The following is a 20,587-nucleotide window of genomic DNA, read 5'->3' on the forward strand; positions in this document are numbered from 1 at the left end:
CAAGATGCCGCCTCCAGCATAGCCAAAGCCATTTGTGAGCAAAACTGCTTATGACAAGCTCGGTGAGATTTCTGGGTCTGTACCCTCTCCGATGTAAAAGAAGGAAGCGATACTGCTCGAAGCTTTAAATCTTATCTTTATTGAGAAAATGTAGGTGTACAGCCAACTTCATGATCTTTATGCTGATAAGAAGCATAGAATGTTCTGCGTCATCACAAAACATAAATTTACAGAATATTATTTAAGAATGAAACTAAAGCAATTATGTGTTAAATTTGTTTGTTGTAATAATAATCAAGTTATTTTTCCCGCTACACAAATAAAACATCTCTATTACGATTTACAAATAAAGCTTTATATAGTCTCTTGAACCCAAGCAGTAGGGATTATATACAAGCAGCTTATGGAGTCCCATCAGCATTACAGCCTATCACGCCGGAGCCCTCAGCCGCTTTAGGAATAGATGACAATGGTAGGGGTCTAATTCTCGCTTTCTCTCTTCCAGCTGAATTTAATCATCCAAGATGTGTGATCAAACGTTCCTCGCTGTCTTGTTTGGTCCCTGTAGCAGATGCCACAGGGAAAGACCTTTAAGGACTATTTACATCAAAGCTGAGCCAGTGACCTTCTGCTCAGTATGCGTGGAAATGGTATTGTAATATTTTGAAGTAAAACATGATATATTCTCTATAGTATCTGTCTTGAAACGGCACATGTAAACAGCGTATTTCATTTCACAGCGCGTTCAAAGATCATGAGCGTAACGTCTGAGTTAAGTTAATTAATGCAGTAAATAAATTTTAATGTAGACGCAGAGATTATTTTTCTGTGTGTGTCGGCCATATTCTGGTGGTTACCAACATGACCACAGCCCTGTATTTTGATGGCAACATATACATGCAGTTGTGTAAACAAGTATTTGCTCTCTGATTTTCTTGTGACATATTTTGGCACTGAAGGCTACCTAATCTCCTGTCCCCCAACTGTCCCGATTTACGCAGGACAGTCCCAATTTTGGGTCTCTATCCTGGTTTCCCACCTATACCACAATCTCCCTCTAGTCGGCTCAACATTAGGGAGCGCGAGGTCTGTCACTTGAGACCTAATCACTACGCGCCGGCAAATAATGCCGAACGTGGGGATATGACGCCATCCCTGCGCTCGGCAGCAATAGCCGGCGCGTAGTGATGAGGGAGCTGTAAAGAGAGGTCTGAAGTGACAGACCTCGTGCTTCCACTACAGGATGGAGGATGCAGGATGAAGAATGAAGGAAGAAGAATGAAGGAAGAAGGATGGAGGAAGAGTTAAGAGATGGGGAGAAAGGGGTGTAATGGCAGTGTATATGAATGTATGTGTTTGTAAGCTTGTGTGTGTATGAACAGGTGTGTGTAGGTATTTGTAAGCTGTGTGTGAGGGCAGTGTATGTGTATATGTGTGTTTATGAGCAAGTGTGTGTAAGGGTTCTGGTAGGGAGGCTAACATTAGCCTTTTTTTTTTTATTAAAAAAAAATTCTGCTGCTGTGGACTACTCTTCCAATGATACTCAGTCAGCATTATGGTTGACACCTGGCTGGCTGAGAATCATAGGAATTGTAGTTCACAGCTAGCATCTGCATCTTTACTGTTGACTGCACTAACCATGATGCTCAGCCAGCATCATGGAAGCAGTATGTGTTGGTTATTTTTTATATGCATGACTGCTGAAAAAAACGAAGCGTTTTTTAATTAGCGATGCAAGTGTGACATTGTAAAATGCAATTGCTTGTATTGGTGAGTTCAGCGAGAGCGATTAACAAAAAAATGATGCAGCTCCTTGTACTGCATCTTATTGAAGTGTATATGTGGGTATGTTAGTGTGGTGACTGTGTGTGTCTGGGGATGTTAATCTGTCTGTTTGTTAGTGTAAGTGTCTGTGTGTTAGTGTCTGGTTTCATGTATCTGGTTGTCATAGTGTCGATGTGTGTTAATGAGCCTGGTTGTGATTGTGTGAGTGAGTGAGTATGTGTTAGCATGAGTGTCTGTGTGCGTGAGTATGTTAGTCTGTGTGTGACTGTGTGTGTCTGGGTATGTTAGCGTATGTGTGCATGTTAGTGTGAGTGTCTGGCTGTGTGTGTTAGTGTTGTTGTGGCTGGTTCTGTTGGTGTGAGTGGGTGTGTTAGTGAGCGGACATGTTAGTGTCTCTGGATGAGTGTATTAGTATGAGTTTCTGTGTGTTAGTGTGGGCGTGGTTTTAGGAGGGGCAGCATTTTATTCTTCCACCCAGACAGCACCAATGTCTTGAGCCGGCCCTGGGTATAAGATGGGAAGCTTCATACCCAATCAAATTGAACTGCAATCTCGTAATTCCAGCATTGCCTGATGAAGAACTTGAAGCATGAAACATGCTTCCACCAGTCAACCCCCCCCCCCCCAGTATCTATGCCCTTTAGGCATCAGGGAGCCCAATCCCCTTCAAAGCTGGCTGCACATTGAGCAGAGTGACCAAAACAGCCATGTTTTCCAGGACAAACATAATTTTCCTGACCATCCCAGGCCGATGTGGTTACCCTAACATTGAAGCACCAAGCCTGGTATTGCTCACACACGAGTCATGGACCCCATATTTTCTCACCCTTTTTCAGGAAAGGTGAAATGTCCTCCTGGAAAAAAATGCAGGAGAGCAATCTGGGGAGAAAAGGGTAACCCAAATCCCAGCACAGATTTGGTCATATTGTCTCCAACATTGAGGGGACGCACCAGGGAACCTTGCTTCCAACTGGGCTGGCATCAGATACCACAATTGTTACAATTGTTTTCTGCAATTCAAGAAGTTTGGTAAAGGGGGTAACCCCCTCATAGTTTCCTCCGCCTCATACCACTGCTGCACTGGGACAGCTTAGTATGTCATATTTCTAAACAACCTAATTCCTCTGAACACAGATATAATTAAGAAAAAGTACCAAACAATGGTTGCAAAATCTGGTTCGCAAAGGTGTTTTCCTAATATTCTATAAATAAAACAATTATTTACTATATTTTACGTATTAACTATATTTTACAGCATTTAGTTAAATCGTTTGGAGGTTATTTGGGAACTCCTTTTCATGTCATATGGTGACAGTGATGGGTTTATACTTTGCATTTGTATACTATATAAATCATATACAATACATGATTCCGGGCACAGTGCTAGATATAAAATAAAAAAATAAAACATTTATTTTTTTATTTTAGCAAGTTTATACCACGCAAGAGTTTGTTCTGTTTACGTAATTGTTTAATGTTTGATTAATGAAGACAATTATTACTAAATTACGCCTGTTATTTTCCTGTTTGGAATACACATAATATACTAAGGCAAATGAAGCTTGTCAGTTTAATATTCTGCTGATAGAAGCCTTTTGTTTTTTTTAACCAAATAAAGCTATAGTTGTTTAAAAAAAAAAAAAAAAAAAGCTTTCTGCTTGTGCCTGAGCCAAGCAGCGTCTGCAGTAGCAGCAGCAGCAGCATCCTTGGTTGTTGAGCCATCCCCATCATACCCTTCTCCACTCCCACCTCCCTTCCCTGCATCCTCACTCTCTTTTTTTGTATCAAGATGGCAACTGAAGGCTTGCAGGAGAACGAGACCTTGGCTTCTCTGAAGAATGAAGCAGAGAGCCTTAAAGGAAAGCTGGAAGAAGAGAGAGCCAAATTGCATGATGTGGAATGTAAGTATGTTCATTAGGCGACTGCCTGTCTCTGTTTTTATCATGACATCTGGGGAGAGATGACAGCTCCGCCGGTGACGTGTAAACAAACATACCGTACTCTACCGCTACCCAGAAAGCTCTCCTTATCAAGCAAAGCCTTAACCATCTCGGCTTATAAGGCATCTCACCTCCGGATAAAAATAGCCCGTAATGTCATAGCCTCCTGTTCCTGTTATGTCTCCTAACCCTGCAAGATCTGGTGGCAGCTTACGATCCAAAGATACCCATCTATGCCATACCTTCCTGGGAATAATATGAACATTCATCAGCGACTTGATTCTAAGCTTGCATGGCAGTTAAATATATTATTGCTTTGTTTTTAGCACAGCAAGTTTCACTTGTCAAGTGGTTTTTTTGTTTTTGTTTCATTTAATGATATTTAGTTTATACCAAGCCAGCGTATTCCATCAAGATGTTAAAGGGTTAAAAACATCAAGAAAAGCTGAACAAGGATCCAATCCTATTTTAGCTACTCAAATTATCACTTTCTAGTAAAAAAAAAAAAAGTAGGAGTGACGGCAGGGCCCTCTTTATCGAATGTATCGGTTTGTCTGTTAATTCTAGGTTTGTCATACTCTTTGTATGTATGTATTGTAAGAAGCGCTGCATAACTTGTTGGTGCTATATAAATAAAAAATAGTAATAATAATAATAATAATGTAAGTCAGTTGTAAAAGGTCTTTTCATAGTTTAATAAATTATACATCATTTAATAAATCTCATAATCCACTTAATCGCTTTCTAATATATTTCCATCACATTTTACCTCGTTATCACCGTTAGGGCAGGGGAGCTAAAGCTTAACCCTGTGAGTGCCATAGCTGTGAATATTTAATACTGGCCCCTAACGCACTGAAAGTGGAAGATGGAATTTTATATGTAGATCACTATTGCCAAAGCAGGTACAGATCGGGGTGCTAATAGAACAGCATAAAATGAAAATCAGGGAGATCTAACACTAGTTTTTTGTTTTGTTTTTTGTAAATTGTGTATATTTGCTAAAAGGTGACAAAAGCCCTCCACTGTACATTAAGCAAAATAAAATGCACTTATACCACTGTGGCCCAGTCTAAAAATAACCATTCTGAGTCCTTATCTGCATGTCTCTGCCTAGAAGTCCTAGAATGCTTTGGGCATTTAGAGCCGCATTGCTTTTAGACATGCCCATCTTAGCATATGTGTATTATGCTTTCTTTCACAAATAAACACAAATTTCCTTATCCACGCCACAAACAACCATTTTAGTCCCCATTTTCCCATCATCCTCCCAGGAGATTGGGTTTGCCTATCTATAATCTGGCTTTCATAAAGCTGTGCAGCTGCTCGGCTACAATGTTAAAAGAATTAACACAGCCAAAAAGGGAATGTTTTGGTGAGCAAGGTACCTCACTTTACATCTACCCAACTTACAGTCATTCACATATCATCCTTTCATTTTACACACCTCCAGTTGCATTATGGTAGCCTCTTCTCTGGAGGTTTAATGAGATACAAGAACACAACCTTTTAAGACAGGCAGGTATGAATATTACATTTATTTATATAGCGCCAGCAGATTCCGTAGCGCTGTTACAATCGGCGGGATAATTTAAAATCACAAACAAAAACAAACTGGTATAAAATGAGACGGCCCTGCTCTTGGGAGCTTACAATCTAGTCAGTGGTTGAGAGGGAAGTGAAACAATATGACTGAGGATGAGTTGAAAGGGTCCAGAAGATCTGTTGAAGTTGGTTGATCGTTCAGATGGCTTGATTAGGATGATGGCTGAGAGTGTTAGGAAGAAAGGTGACTGGCCCAGATAAAATGCTGCCCTGTGGGATGTATAGACTTATGGAAGAAAACCAGTTAGTCAGTTATACATCCTCCTAATACAGGGCAGCTTTTTATCTGAGCTGGTCAGCAATATGTAAAAATTATATGTGTCCTGGAAAGCATGGCGCATGTGGTCACCCTAACATTGAGGCACCAAGCCTGGTATTGCTCACACACAAGTCACAGACCCCATATTTTTTCACCCTTTTTCAGGAAAGGTGAAATGTCCTCCTGGAAAAAAATGTAGGAGAGCAATCTGGGGAGAAAAGGGTAACCCAGCTTCAGAGAGCTTTTGAAAGTTGTGTACAAGGGAGAAAGTCTGACTAGATGGGGAAGGAAATTCTACAGAAGGGGTGTAGCACCTTCAGGTGAAATCCTGAATATGGGAAGAGGTAACGACAGTAGAAGAGAGACTCAGGTAGTGAGATGAACAAAGAAGGAAGTTAGTGGTGTATTTGGATAGGACGGTAGAGATATAGAGGGGGGCAGTGTTGTTAAGAGCTCTGTAGGTCAGGAGCTTGAAAGGGTATTAATGGTATGGGGATCCAATGGAGTGATTGGCACAGTGGAGTAGCGGACAGAGAAACATTAGTCTACCTTCAGTGATAAGGATGGATTGGAGCGGTGAAAGGGTCAGTAAGGATAGCCGGGGTCAGGTACACGGAGGTCAGCAGGGTCCAATATAATAGCCAGGGTCTGGTGCACAGAATCCAATTGGGAGTGCAAACAGCATACAGCTAATAGAAAGATACGGCACAATAACTGAGTAATACTCAGTGCTGGGTTTTAAACTTACCACTCGTGGACGCCCCGTCCCTGTGCGTGACGTCATCTGAGCGGGTTCCCCGCCGTCTCCATTCGGGGACGAATAAAGTTGAGTGATGGTGTTTGCCCGCGCCCAGAAGCAGCCATGCAGGAGGCAGACGAGGAGGGAGCAGAAGAGGCAGCGCTGGACCTGGCACCCGCGGTTAGCGGATTCTCAGGTGATGCCACACCATGGCAGCGAACTTGGTCAGTTGGTTGGATAGTTTTGTTTTGACAGTAAGAGATACGTCAGGAATTGTGGACAGAGCAGATGGCGGGGTTACCAAAAGTTCATCTTGAGCTCTAGGTAAAGGTACAGGTACACCATCCATGATGGAATTTCTGAAAGACAGTAGGTAAGGCGTGTTAGAAAAGAGGATGAAAGGTCAGAAGAGGAAATATAAATTATGGTGTCAGTGCACTTAGGTGGTACTGGAAGCCAAAGGAAGATAGCAGTCATCCAAGGCAAGAAGTGTAGATAGAGAATAGCAAGGGCCCAAGAACTGAGCCCTGAGGGACACCAACAGATAGAGGTAGGGAAGAGAAGCAAGTTCCAGTGAACGCTAAAAGTACGGTCAGAGAGGTATGATTTAAACCAGGAAAGAGCTGTGTCACAGATGCCATGAGGATGGAGGAGGTGGTGCTCAACTGTGTCAAAGGCTGCAGAAAGGCCCAAGAGAAAAAGTAGTGAGAAGTGGCCTTGTGTTTTAGCTGCAAGGAGATCATTAGTAATTTTAGTGGGTGCAGCCTCTGTTGAATGCTGTGGAAACCGGAATGTAGACTCTCAAGCATAGAGTTTGAAGAGAGGAAATTAGTTAACTGATAATAAGTTATTCGTTCCAGCAGTTAAGATTCTAGCAGGAGAAGGGAAACTGAATATGAATTGAAAATCCTTTGGTCCATATGCCTACTGAGGAAAAGGGGCTTCAGTAATGTAAATGGCTAGAAGGATTTGGTATTTCTTGTTACATTGCGAAACCATCTGTAGGGTGACTTTAGGTAGCCTTCCAAACTAGTCTACACATGTACAGTGTATCAAAAGCAGGATACATACTTTTCAGGGTCATCATGAAAAGTGGTAAGAGTTTTTAGATGTTTCTCTTTCCCCAAGTGCCAGCAAACAGTGTAACAAGCCTTTTCTCCAGTTCTCCATAATCCTAGAAGGGGACATTCCATCTCACATGGGTTGCACTGCTACAGTCCCCCATGTTCACAAGCTTTTTCAAATAGTCCTGCATTTGGTAAGAGATATAAATCACATGCTGTATTTCCACACCACTATACTTCCGTAGGGAATTATCACATAGTGCGAGCGATGCTTTGAAGTGAAAACTAGATCTTTGTGAAGCATTTTACGTCAGTGTAAACAGCATTTTTCATGAAAGACTGCAGCTGCTGCCAACATGATAAGGATACCAACACAAGGGTAAATAGGGACATTGAGTAAGACCCAAGTCATTATCTTAGCTAAAGAGTAGCGAAAAAAAAGTTCCTAAATGGATTAGGACATGGATATAAATTCTATATGCATATACATACATATAAGTGTAGATGTATGCAGAAACCCCAAACCTGTATGTATCAGTAGGAATGATTGATCTTTGTTTTTATGAATGATTACGCTTCTCCATCAAGTTTTAACCCCTTTAAGAGGTGAAGAGGGTGCTTTCAGGACAGGGAAGTAATTAGTTATAAATGTTTTACTACCATCTGTCACGTACGTTTCTATGCAAGATGTAATGTAAGATTCCCAAACGAATAATAGTCTACTCTACTTTGTGTAGTTAATAGATTGTACATTTAGTATCTCTGCTGGGTAAAACTCAGATTTCCTTTTTTTATACAAAGGTCCATGTTCTGTACTGGAAATACAGTTGAGTTGGTGACTAAAGCTTGAGCTTTTTCTTTCTTCACATAATTCAAAGTTAACATTTAAAATAACTACTTGTTTTACTATGTGTTTATAAGTGCTCAATTAATTGTCTACATGGGCATCAGAAACATGATGAAAAACCCATCTTCTTGAAATGACTGATGCAAGGATAGCTCCCCTATCTAGAGCAGGGAAGTCCAACTGGCAGCCCGCAATGCACTCATTTTGACCCGTGGTAAGCAGCAGGGTAAGCAGTAAGCAGACACAAAGGAAAAGCTTTGTGCAAGGTAAGGATGTAGAAGTATGACGGTATGATAGAGTGAGGATATTTAATATGAGTGTATATTAGTGTGTGAGGGTGTGTGTGTATGTTTGCTAGTATTCATAGCTCCGACACCCTAGCTCAGACAAAATCTATCCCTCCACTCTAATGTAATTGGAGAGCAATGATCTATAAAACACACTATATTAATACATTTCCTTCCCAACATGCTTCTAGGTGTTACTGTCAATGTTTCTGTAGGAATCAATTATTCCTTGAATTGTCACTACATTTATGGAAATGGGTCTCCAAGACATTGTTGATCATGTTCTTTCTGTGTCTCCCGTAGTACACCAAGTGGCAGAGCGTGTGGAGTCTCTTGGACAATTTGTCATGAAAACAAGGCGGACGCTGAAGGGTCATGGCAATAAGGTGCTCTGCATGGACTGGTGTAAAGATAAAAGAAGGATTGTGAGCTCATCCCAGGTAATGAAACGTTGGCCCGTTGGACTGAGAATGTAGTAACAAATAAAGAAATGTCAGAATATAAGATCTGTACAAAGAGTTTCTATAGTTTTATGTATGTATGTTGTCTAATTACGCAACACGTCTTGGAGGGCGTTTAAAATATTCACAATTGTCTTAAGTATTCGAATAGGTTTTTCATAATGGATGCGCATATCAGAGAAGTAATAGCGTTACGTGGTAAAGTGAAATCTGCAGGAGTGTATCACAATGAATGCATGGGCTGGTATATATATGTAGTCCAGTTTGCAAGCAAAATGGACAAGTTGAGACTTTGTGGCACGTCAACATTTTTATCTACCTTTTCTGCTATTCACTTTTCTTTATATGCATGTAGTAAATATTGTATTCATATTCTGCATGTAAAAATTACCCTAGATAAAAATAAAATCAGAATAAATATTATCTAAGCCGTAAATGCATTTAACCAGTTGTTTTTCAACTAACTTACATGCTTACATATGAAAGCGCAAGGGGAGGAGTACTCAGGTGCCTCTGCCTCTGCAGTGTCCTATGCGGCTGGAAGGGGGCAATTAACTATACCCCCCTACAGACTTAGTGACCTTAGTTGCCCACACCCACTCACCATAAACCAACAAACATTCTAACACTAATAGATACAGTCTATACACACACTCTCTCTACTTCTCCTCCTATCCCTCTCTCTCTTTCACCCTCTCCCAGGGGACACTAACCTAGGCTTACCCGTAACACTATACGCTGACACACACTCAATCTCTCCTTTTCATAGATCCCACTCCCACGTATTACTAGACTAGATGGCAGCAAAGGCAGGATCACGGCACAGGGATGAGGGATGATTTGTGCCTGCTGGCACCTACAAGGCCAAGATACGACTGCATGTATCAGTCAAGAATGGAAACATTTGTGATACGGTTTATCAGGACGCAGGCACAGTTGTAGGGGCCGACCAAAAAACTTATTTTTCAGCCTGACTGTTTTAAACATGGGCAGACAAGGTTACTTATGGCCTTGTCACAGCTTGGAAGAAAGTGTCATTAGTAGGCTAATTGCTGCATCAGCCATTTTTTTACCGAGTGATGAAATTGAAATCCACTCTGAAAGGTACTTTCTAGTTACAAGAACCATGAATCCATACACATCCGGAATACTGGGGGAGAAGATCACGATATAACAAAATTATGAGATGATCCAAACCTTTACTAAAAAGCTACACCATTACTAAAAGTATACATTCACTCAGCCGCTGTTGTTACGTTCCAAATATTAACAACTGATGTCTTCCTGGCTGTAAAGTGCATGCCGCCTTGTACTGATGTCCATCTCTTATTGTACATCATACCTAGTGCTTTGTGTTTCACCCTACAGGATGGAAAAGTGATTGTGTGGGATGCATTCACCACCAACAAGGTAGGTCACCACTGCTTGTTGACAAACAACAGAGAATTGTGTCAATAAAAATATAAATATATTTTAAAATGAACTAGCTATGAAAATGGAGGTACCTGATCTCTAATCAAGGTTGTATACATATGTAGCTGCTAGTCAGGGATACAGAGGAGGACACCGTGATTAGCTCCATAAGCAAGCTTTCGGCCACATGCTGATTTCAGTGTGTTTTATTAAATAACTGAATAAGAACTTTCTTCTTCACTCTGTAACCATACAAAAATATTACCACATTCACGCAGTATTACCAGTTTACCCGGTTATCAGAGGCCTTATGCCTTAGGCCCATGCATTCCCCACATAGTATTTACCTCTACCACTTCTGCTGGAAAGGCGTTCCACTTATCTACAGTTTTCATTAGCTAAATAAAACAGTTTTAACTGCCTTTTCTCATCTCCTGGCTTTAGATTATGACCTCTTGCCGAAAATTTCTCCTCCTTGGGAATATAATTCCTTTGTGTACTTTACTGAATTTCATTTATATATTTAACTGTTTCTACGACATCCCCTTTCACTCTTCTTTCCTCTGAGCTATACGTATTTATTCTTTTCAACCATAATACCGTACTCATAATCGTTTAATGCTGTCCTGTGTTTCCTTTATCCATCTTGTTAGGTGGACTGCAGGAAAAATAAACGTAGTGAAGTATCAGCATGGTAATAGAGATGAGAAGATGTAACATTAAGAAAGGGCTTTACATTGAAAAATATCTGTATATACTTTATTCCAGGAGCATGCGGTTACTATGCCTTGTACCTGGGTCATGGCGTGTGCCTATGCCCCGTCCGGCTGCGCGATTGCATGTGGGTAAGTAATTCATTTCCCATTTTAATTTTCTATCGTCTACATGTAATAGGTCTGCTAGTGAGTCATTTAAATCCAGTCTGCTTCATACAAATTATGATTTTTATCTTTTTTTTTGTGTGTATAAATCTCCAGGCTTTCTGTTCAATACTCAATCTTTTTCTCTTGCACAGCGGTCTTGACAATAAGTGCTCAGTGTACCCGCTGACCTTCGATAAGAATGAAAACATGGCATCAAAGAAGAAGTCTGTAGCAATGCACACTAACTACCTGTCTGCTTGTAGCTTTACTAATTCAGACATGCAGGTAAACAGATCCGAGATCGCAATTGACCAGGGGATAATTTAATGCTGCCTGCTTTGTGACATTGCAGCAAGGCATCATATCCACATCAATCATTATTCTATTAAGGGAATTAAACAAATTTTGTTCATGACTTTTTAAAAAAGTGTTCAGCTGAGTCTTTAAAATAAAGTCAGTTTTTTCTGTTTTTAGTTTTTTTGTGGACCAAAAATATTGTAGTCCCATCTAATTGTGGATACATGTGTGTGGCACTTGCATAGGTCTCTCTCCATCTTCTAAGGAGCTCCTTAGACCATAGCAGGAGCCCTAAGCATCTGCTTAATCTGTTCTTATGGCGGCACAACCCTTGCCTTCAATCGGTTATTCCATACACGACACCTACAATAACCTGTTTACGGTGAAAGGAGAACATCCTATTGTTTCCTTAGTGGAAGCCACTCCTGGGAATTCCTCCTTCATCTTGGGATGCCAGCATCTAAGGCAGACAATCAGGCTTGGATGACACCAGCATACATTTTACCAATTCTTTGCTATGGTACATAAAATACATAACTATACATTCTATGTATTAACCCCGCAACACTTTATATTATAATGACATCTCTACTTTTTTTTACCTTAATTGTGGATAATAATGTTTAACCACATTTTGGTAGCTCCCCCAAAGGCTTTAGCATGCCCTCAACCGCTGCAGCGACTACCAGCCAATCAGGGCTGGCCCGACAATGGAGCCCTTTTTTTTTTTTTAAAGCGAAAGAGAGAGAAAGGGGCGCCGAGTGGTTTTCGCTTACGAAGCTGTCAGTACCCGCTCGGCGCCTTTCTCTCTCTCCTCTGCGGCGAGTCTCCCTGTTCGGTCTCGGTGCCGGCTTGTAATGCTGAGTGCCGGAAGATTACCTCATTTCCGGCGCTCAGCATTACCAGCCGGCACCGAGACCGAACAGGGAGACTCGCCACAGGACTGCTGAAAGGTAAGTACAAGGAGGGGGGGGAGTAAGGGTAGATAATGGGGGGGGCGGCAGGGACGGAGGGAGCCAATTCATTGAAAGTTAGGGAGATGAAGGAACAACCTACAATAATATTTACGGTTGCCTCGAAACCATGAAAATAAATGATGTAAGAATGAAAGAATTCCAAATCACACCTATTACCAGAAATACATCACAGACATTTTCACACAACACACCCATGCAAGGCCACCAGACGAGGTGTAACTACAGTGCTACAGTAAAGATATTACCGGTAGATTTAGCCCCCCTCATGTACTATTTTATGGATTTATTAAATGTATGGTAGTTAAGTCCAAAAAGTTTAATTTTTATAAAAGTGACACCCTACACTATGGAGTTGCTGCCCCACATTGACTGTACCACAAGGGGGCAGCCTAGTGATTCCGCCGATGCTTTGTCCTCTGAAGAAAGAAAATGACATTGATCCAAGAAATAAGTTTTTGTTTTTTTATAACTAGTATAACGTAATACTTTTTTTGCCGGTGACTTGTTTCTGCAAATTCTTTCAATATGTTTTGTTCTTCTAAACTTTACGATTTGTATAGTGAAATGTAATCGGGCGGTGACATTATGCGTTGTTTCTTGTGTGCCTGCGTAGATTCTGACAGCTAGTGGAGATGGGACATGTGCTCTGTGGGATGTGGAGAGTGGACAGCTGCTCCAGAGTTTTCACGGACATGGAGCTGATGTTCTTTGTCTGGATCTGGCACCTTCTGAAACCGGAAATACCTTTGTGTCTGGGGTAAGTGCTGGAAACATTTCAATCACATGACATAGGAGTTTCTCAAGGAAACTGAGTACTCAGCATTTCTGATTTACAAAAAAAAACACGAGGGTCACACTGTGCTGCTTAACCCTTTGTTGTCAGAGAGGCCTGCTAGGTCTTGTAGGCATCTCCTCTATAATAAGGAGGAAATATAGTGTTAGACGGTATAGGGCCCTGTTCTTCTGCACCAGTATGTCTTAACGTGTGTTCATTTTATGTTAATTGTATCTTTTCAGTTTACTGTTACTGTTTATTTTCAATGTCCCCTTGATGTTATTGCACTGTGGAATCTGCTGGAGCTCTATAAATAAAACATAATGTAATACAAGGCAGATTCTAAGCCCCATTCTTTTCTCTAATAGTAACAGGTAGAAATATCAAACACCGAACCTTTCATCTATTATGCTTCAAACCAGTAAACACAGGTGTGTACCCCGTATGGAATACGAGGCACTGTATGGTGTATACACACTTCAATGCATTTCATCTTTAGCAGATGGACAGCTCTTTTACCTATTTCTATTCAGTGACTGGCCTCACATTTTAAACAGTCTCCGGTTAGATTCAAAATGCTGCATATAATCCCTATATCCATCTGATTATTTCACCTGTGTATTTGCACAAGTGTCTTTTTTTGTACCTAGGGCTGTGACAAAAAAGCAATGGTCTGGGACATGAGAACCGGGCAATGTATTCAGTCCTTCGAGACTCACGAGTCTGACATAAACAGTGTCAGGTGAGTGCATCTAACTTCTAAGCACTGGTAGCACAGGAGCATTAACCTGCAGCAATACATGTACAACATATATGGAATGATTGACAGATGGGAAGATATATTTTACATTCCTTATTCACATATACAGGTGGTCCTTTATATTACCTTTTGGTGGAACCCCATATAATATGTAAGTCAACTTGGGTTTATTTTCCTGAAATAAGGTTTGATACCCAATATTCTTGCAGAAATGACCAGATATACAGTTGTTTATGTATTGATGGGGCCACCCATGGTCCTACCATGTTGTTTTATGGCTGATTGCTGGCACAGAGCACCGGGATATGATATGCCTGAGCTCTAGTGTAGTGTCTAAAGTCTACTACAGAGATATGCATAGACCTCTGTGGTATAAATGGGCTGGTTTCAAGGAAGATCTCTGAGCTCCCCAGCTAGCCCCATGTAAGTTGTGACACACCAGGGATGTGACAGAGTGACTGGCCCTTGTGTATTTTACAGGACACATCCATAATAGCACACAGCAGTGTGGCTATTTAAATGGAAAGAAACATATGAGAGCATTACTTTTATGGTAAAAGCCCTAATCATGGGACGGTACTATGAGGTCAGACTTAAAATGGAGGAATGATGTATTTGTGCATTGCTATAAGATAGGTCAGCACAAAACGAGGACTGTGTGCAATCACTTGCATTAGCAATCCTTCCACCAAAAAAGGGAGACATCTACTGCTATAGTAACCAATGTTAAAGAAATAAACTCAGTTCTTTAGATAATCCAATAATTTAAGATACATCACACCAAGCTACTCCACCCATCTGGTGACTCAATGTGGTGGATCATATGTGTTAAAGTTGTCATATAATACACCATCTTCTGTATTGAAAGTAGCCACATAAGCCTTCTTAGATGTTTCTGCTTCAGATGAAGTGTTTGACACTTAAGTGACTTTCCATCTGTATGAGCATTGGTCCATTTAAACACATCACAAACTTCTTTTAAGTAAGTTCTCTGAAACAATATAGCAATATCCAGCCTGGAACACTGGTTCTGTGAATGCATCGAGTGTTCAGAACTATGAGCTCATCTATATTCTGCCATATCAGTTTTTGACATATCACTCTGCGTGTGCCTTCCCAGGTATTACCCTAGCGGAGACGCGTTTGCTTCAGGTTCAGACGATGCCACGGTAAGAATTGTTTTCTAACATCCTTTATTGTACATCATTGTACATCATGTTAGCACATTTTCAACATTACTCATATATCCCAAATTCCCAACCTACTGCAAATGTTTATGGGGCTGTAAAATGTGATCATTTCCTTTAGTTTGCTGTCTCTCCTTCACCAAATAAGTAAAGACAAGTAATATTTTTTTATATTTTCAGCCGTGAAATATGTTGATAGTGTTGAAAAGGCTAATGGTTTAATTATATAAATTATATACGGTAAATGCAATATTTAATATTAAATGAATCACTTAGCAACCACAAACTGCAAAAATGGTATTAAACTAATGCCAACTAAGGCTTAAGCAAAACACTCCCAACAATAAAGTTGGTTTCCATGAGAGCGTGTCCTCAGGTTTTATAGTGTTGATGTAAATATATTCAGTAATTAGGTTAAGGTGTACTATGGACAGATGAATACATACAGTGGAGAAAGACATTACAGCATTTGATGTCTGGCCAAAGAATAGCAAAGTATCCGACAATTGCAGTATAATATGAAAAAAACATGTAGGCATCTGCTCCAGACGCCATGCTTTGTCTGCTTTTAAGGTGAGCCATCGTAGTCACAGCTTTTATAATGGCTAAATTAATTTATTTTTAGTTTTTATATACTTAGTCATGTAGCCATATATCTGGTTATGAGATATTTCATTTAAAAGTTTACCTAAGGGAGTTGAGATCTGTGGGACTCCTAGCATACCTAGCATATCTCCCTTTTTACGCAAGCCAACAATAGAGGGTAGATAACCTAAAGGGGAGGAAGAATGATACAAATCCTTTGAATGGGAAGTTATAACCTGTGGTATACACGTGTGGTTGGTTTCTAATGCTTATATATTGCTTATTTAAATCTGTAAGCACCACTATGTAGGGTCCTACCTTTTCCATAAGCCAGCTCATGAATTTTCTGCCATTGGTGTTATTATTGTGAAGAGGAAACGTTTAGGAGTAACAGCTCAGCCACAAAGCGGTAGACCACGCTCAGAGCAAGGCTGCCAAGTGCTGCAGTGCATAAAATCCACCAGTTCTCTGTACCATCACTCATCTGGAAGCAATATCAGCACAAGCACTGAGTGTTGCGAGCTTCCTGAAATGAGTTTTCGTGGCTAAGCAGCATCATACAAGCCGAAGATCACTATGCGCAATTCCAAGCATTATCTGGAGTGGTGTAAAGTACACCGCCACTAGACTCTGGAGCAGTGAAAATGTGTTTCTGGAAGTCTGATGGACGAATCGGAGTTTGGCGGTTGCCAGGAGAACGCTAACCATGAGAATGCATAGTGCCTACTGTAAAGTTTAGTGGAGGAGGGATAATGTCGGCTGCTTTCTCCGGGGCTGGGTTAGGCCCCTTAGTTCCATTGAAGGGTGATTTTAATGCTACAGCATACAAAGACATTTTAGACAATTGATTCCAACTTTGTGGGAACAGTTTGGGGAAGGCCGTTTTCTGTTCCAGCATGACTGTGCCACAGTGCACAAAACAAGGCCCGTAAAAGCATGGTTTGATGAGTTTGCTGTTGAGGAACTCAAATGGTCTTCACAGATGGGATGTGCAACGAGGTGTGATGGTCAGGTGTCCACATAGTTTTGGTGATATAGTGTATCTACATCATAATTGCTACATTGTATTTATAGTCCAGTGACCTCTGTCATTTAGCCACTACATTTAAGCGAACAAAGTGTAATATACTCAGTATTACCTTCCCTAGTTAGTCACAGGAGTCCACAATCCACCCATCATTCATCATTTGGAAGGGAATAACATCTTTAATTAACCTAAAACAACAATAAAGGCAATGTTTGCTCACACTGCAAAATAATTATATTGGAAGTTATATTGGATGTCTCTGTGCTGGAATATTTGCTAAGTGGTTATGGTTGATGTTCTCTATCCAGTGAGACCAAAGCAGAGTAGGAGACGTAAGAGCTGTGCCTGGAAGACCAGCATAGCACATTAACAATGGAGAAAATACATGTTAAGTCCACTCTCCACTACGTATTGGTGGACGATTAATTTTAATTTTGCAGTCATAAAATAAAAATTATGCTAACTCAAAATGCGTTAAACTCCCAACAAATATAACAATTTGTACTAGAGCTAGGCAGCGCTTGCTCCTTGGTACACAGAACTGGCTGATAGTAAACCAGTGCTTATTCTTCATGTGCAGTGCCGGCTATATGACCTACGGGCTGATAGAGAAGTGGCCATTTATTCCAAGGAAAGCATCATTTTTGGAGCATCGAGTGTGGATTTCTCTCTGAGTGGTAAGTGGGGGTTATTTGTTTTCCATGATGTTACACTATGGTGAAGATACGCAACTTTAATGCATGATTTTGACAGAAAACATGTGATTGTACACTAGGTAACAAAGAGTCAGGATTTTAATACCTACGTTAGTTACTTACTAAATGAAATATGAAACAAATATATCACAAGACCACCACACAATGCCATTACTGTAATACATATGGCACACATATTACATCCTTTATTAACTGTTTGTGAGTGCACCCAAGTGACCCAATTCATATACTATAGCGATAGATGATGTTTGCTTGACCAAATCCGCTCTAATGCCTACGAGAATGAGACACTAGAGACCGTTCTTGGTTAACTATAAAAGACCAGCAAACGGGTTATTCTGCAAGAACTGTCACAGCCCATTTGTATTTATTGTTGAACTTTTTGCAAGATACTAAGACGTTAATTCTGTTACTTAGAGTTTGCAGGAGTCTCGCTGTTTCAGCTTAGTGACTCCACTATACATTATGAAGGTCCAACTTGTTTCTGCTGCAAAAAGAGCTTAGCAGGTCCCATACAAAGCATAATCGCAAAGGTACTGCATACATGCCCTACGTAGTGCCGCAGACATTAGTGAGTTAAAACTAGAATTCTCTTTTAAACTTGCACTTCAAAAAGAAACCCCTAACTAACATGCTATGAATGTGCAGATGCTTTGATTTGTAATGCTGGAAACTGACAACAATAATTAAACTTCATTTGTGAGCAAAGTGTTGTGTCTCTGCTTGTTTTGGGCATTTGTGCTCGCTAGGCTGTTCCGCCGTGAGCTCATCTCTCAGTAAAGCTATCTTTAGTACAGGAGTCAGCATTTCATGAAAAGGGCTGTCAACAACCCAAAGCAATACAAGTTCTAGAACGTGCATCTATAGGTACACGGCAGCCCATGGCGTCGAAGCAGAGACCCTTTCTGGGAGGACTTGTGATTTTATCAGTGTGGGCTTATTAATTAGCAAAAAAATAATAATAATTGACCGAGAATCAACAATTTTTACTCTGCCCTTAAATTAATCAAATGGTAAATATGCTAGAATAGATTATTTCACTGTTTGTATTATATTAATACGACTGCACTGTTTCAGAAACTTTAATTGACTTGAATAACTAAATGCGTTATTGAATCTTTTGCCCATATTTCAGTTTTTGTTGAATAAAATGCATCACAGAAACTTGAGAAGACATATACCTGTAAGATAAGCCTATCTGGAGACAGGCGTATTAGTCTATTCCAGAAATAGCCATGTGCTAATAGCCATATCCACTTATGGTCACAGTAATATGGTTTACAAAGAACACAGACTGTGTTTTGCTTTTGCAATAGAACATTGCTCTGTGCCGTCTCCTATACGGGAGCTGTTCCCAGTCTTGAAGGGGAACTCCTATCCCTATCCTATCTCCTATCCCCAAGAAATGGTATATCAGATAAAAATATATTTTCAAAAGGATTGTGTTGTTTTTAACAATTCTAGTTTTTACATAATGTAATGTTTTCAGGCAGAAGCTATTTGCATGTGATGCAGATATGCCTTATTGTACAAAAAGAGAAAATAGAATTACTCAGTTTTAATCACTCAGCCGCTCACTCTGACTAATGAATGTCTATGGAGGAAAAGGTTTCAATGTACATACAGAACTTTTTTAGCATTACCATAAAGAATCAGTTCGGTGTGGTGATTGTGAGGGGAGATCACCTAAAACATCACATGACTCACAACAATGGCGGCCTCCATGTCTGCAGATATAAAGGAAAAGAATGAGATTAATGGCAGAGAATGAGATACAAACATGTTTTTTCTCAGTGCTAATTCACATTACTGTATACAGCGCTGGATTTTATGCTCAAGGAGAACGATATTTTTCCATGGGACTTCCTTTTAAAAAGTTAATGTTTAAAATGTAAAAAAACTGTATAAAAGCATTTACATGCATGTGAATGCAAAGCATCAGTAAACCTTTCTAAATCTATTTCATGAACATTACAAAATGGTTTGGGCATTCGAGAAGCTTATATGTGCCACCTGCCCGTCTCCATTACACGGTGCCAGTACGTGGATGTTGACAGCTTTACTGGTTTCTAATACTTATGTTTGTGTATTTACTTACGTAGGTTGAGGACACACACATGCACCAAGACACACAAGCTCAAGTAGACAGAAAATACACAAAATCTATACATTTACTAGACAGTTGGTTGCTACAATGTATAGAATAAAAAATAATAAGAACTGCTTGTGGTTTTTAAAAGTGACCAAACCATTAAGTGTAATTGGCCCCGCTAGAAAAAGTGGCTGTACACTGTGTCACTTCACGTAATAACCTATAGATTGAGCTCTGTATCTCCTCTATAAAGAATTTTTTTATTTTCATCACCTGCTCTTTTTCATCTATTATTTATTATAGGTCGTCTCCTCTTTGCTGGATATAATGACTATACGATTAATGTCTGGGATGTTCTGAAGGGGACAAGGGTGTCCATCTTATTCGGCCATGAGAACAGAGTCAGCACTTTACGCGTGTCTCCTGATGGAACTGCTTTTTGCTCGGGGTCGTGGGATCACACGCTAAGAGTAAGCTCCCTATTTATTCATTGTAAACGTTGGGGTATTAGCCAACAAAACGTGTATCCAAAACCACACCACTGACATTGTCCGCCAATGAATCACCATATCTATCAGATCAATGTGCAAATTATTACTAATGCTTGTTTCTTCGGCACATCTTGTACTCTACCAAAGTTCTTAGTTTGTTGGGTTTTTTTTTGTAATCATGTTTGTGATCGTATTACTACAAATATTATCAGGGCCGGTTCACATGATCGTAAGCACACCCTTCCCCAGAAAATTCCAAAATGCTCAAAGCAAACAAAAAACATTGTGTAACAGAACTATTATCACTACGTTACATAATGTATGTTATGCAGAAGAGAAGGTTTTGATGAGGATTATATGTACAGTATGTACATATATATATTTTTAGATTTATAGACTTCTTTTTTTCAGGAATTC

At 40.1% G+C, this 20,587-nt stretch overlaps 1 protein-coding gene across 1 annotated transcript in view; it reads left to right on the forward strand.

Moving 5' to 3' along the window:
• The first annotated feature begins 524 nt into the window (after window positions 1–524).
• LOC149297803 (guanine nucleotide-binding protein subunit beta-5-like) overlaps window positions 525–20,587 on the forward strand; it is a 28,947-nt gene continuing 8,884 nt past the window's right edge. Inside the window, exons 1-11 of the mRNA XM_089488239.1 lie at window positions 525–650; window positions 3,575–3,686; window positions 8,830–8,966; window positions 10,356–10,397; window positions 11,169–11,245; window positions 11,416–11,548; window positions 13,151–13,294; window positions 13,963–14,054; window positions 15,193–15,241; window positions 17,452–17,548; window positions 19,983–20,183. Coding sequence (XP_089344365.1) covers window positions 525–650; window positions 3,575–3,686; window positions 8,830–8,966; window positions 10,356–10,397; window positions 11,169–11,245; window positions 11,416–11,548; window positions 13,151–13,294; window positions 13,963–14,054; window positions 15,193–15,241; window positions 17,452–17,548; window positions 19,983–20,183 — 1,210 coding nt within the window. The remainder of the gene's footprint in view (window positions 651–3,574; window positions 3,687–8,829; window positions 8,967–10,355; window positions 10,398–11,168; window positions 11,246–11,415; window positions 11,549–13,150; window positions 13,295–13,962; window positions 14,055–15,192; window positions 15,242–17,451; window positions 17,549–19,982; window positions 20,184–20,587) is intronic.

The sequence above is a fragment of the Sceloporus occidentalis genome, unplaced genomic scaffold (genome assembly GCF_023333645.1).
Source record: "Sceloporus occidentalis isolate IW3139 unplaced genomic scaffold, rSceOcc1.0.p SCAF_37, whole genome shotgun sequence".
NCBI classification, from domain to species: domain Eukaryota; kingdom Metazoa; phylum Chordata; class Lepidosauria; order Squamata; family Phrynosomatidae; genus Sceloporus; species Sceloporus occidentalis.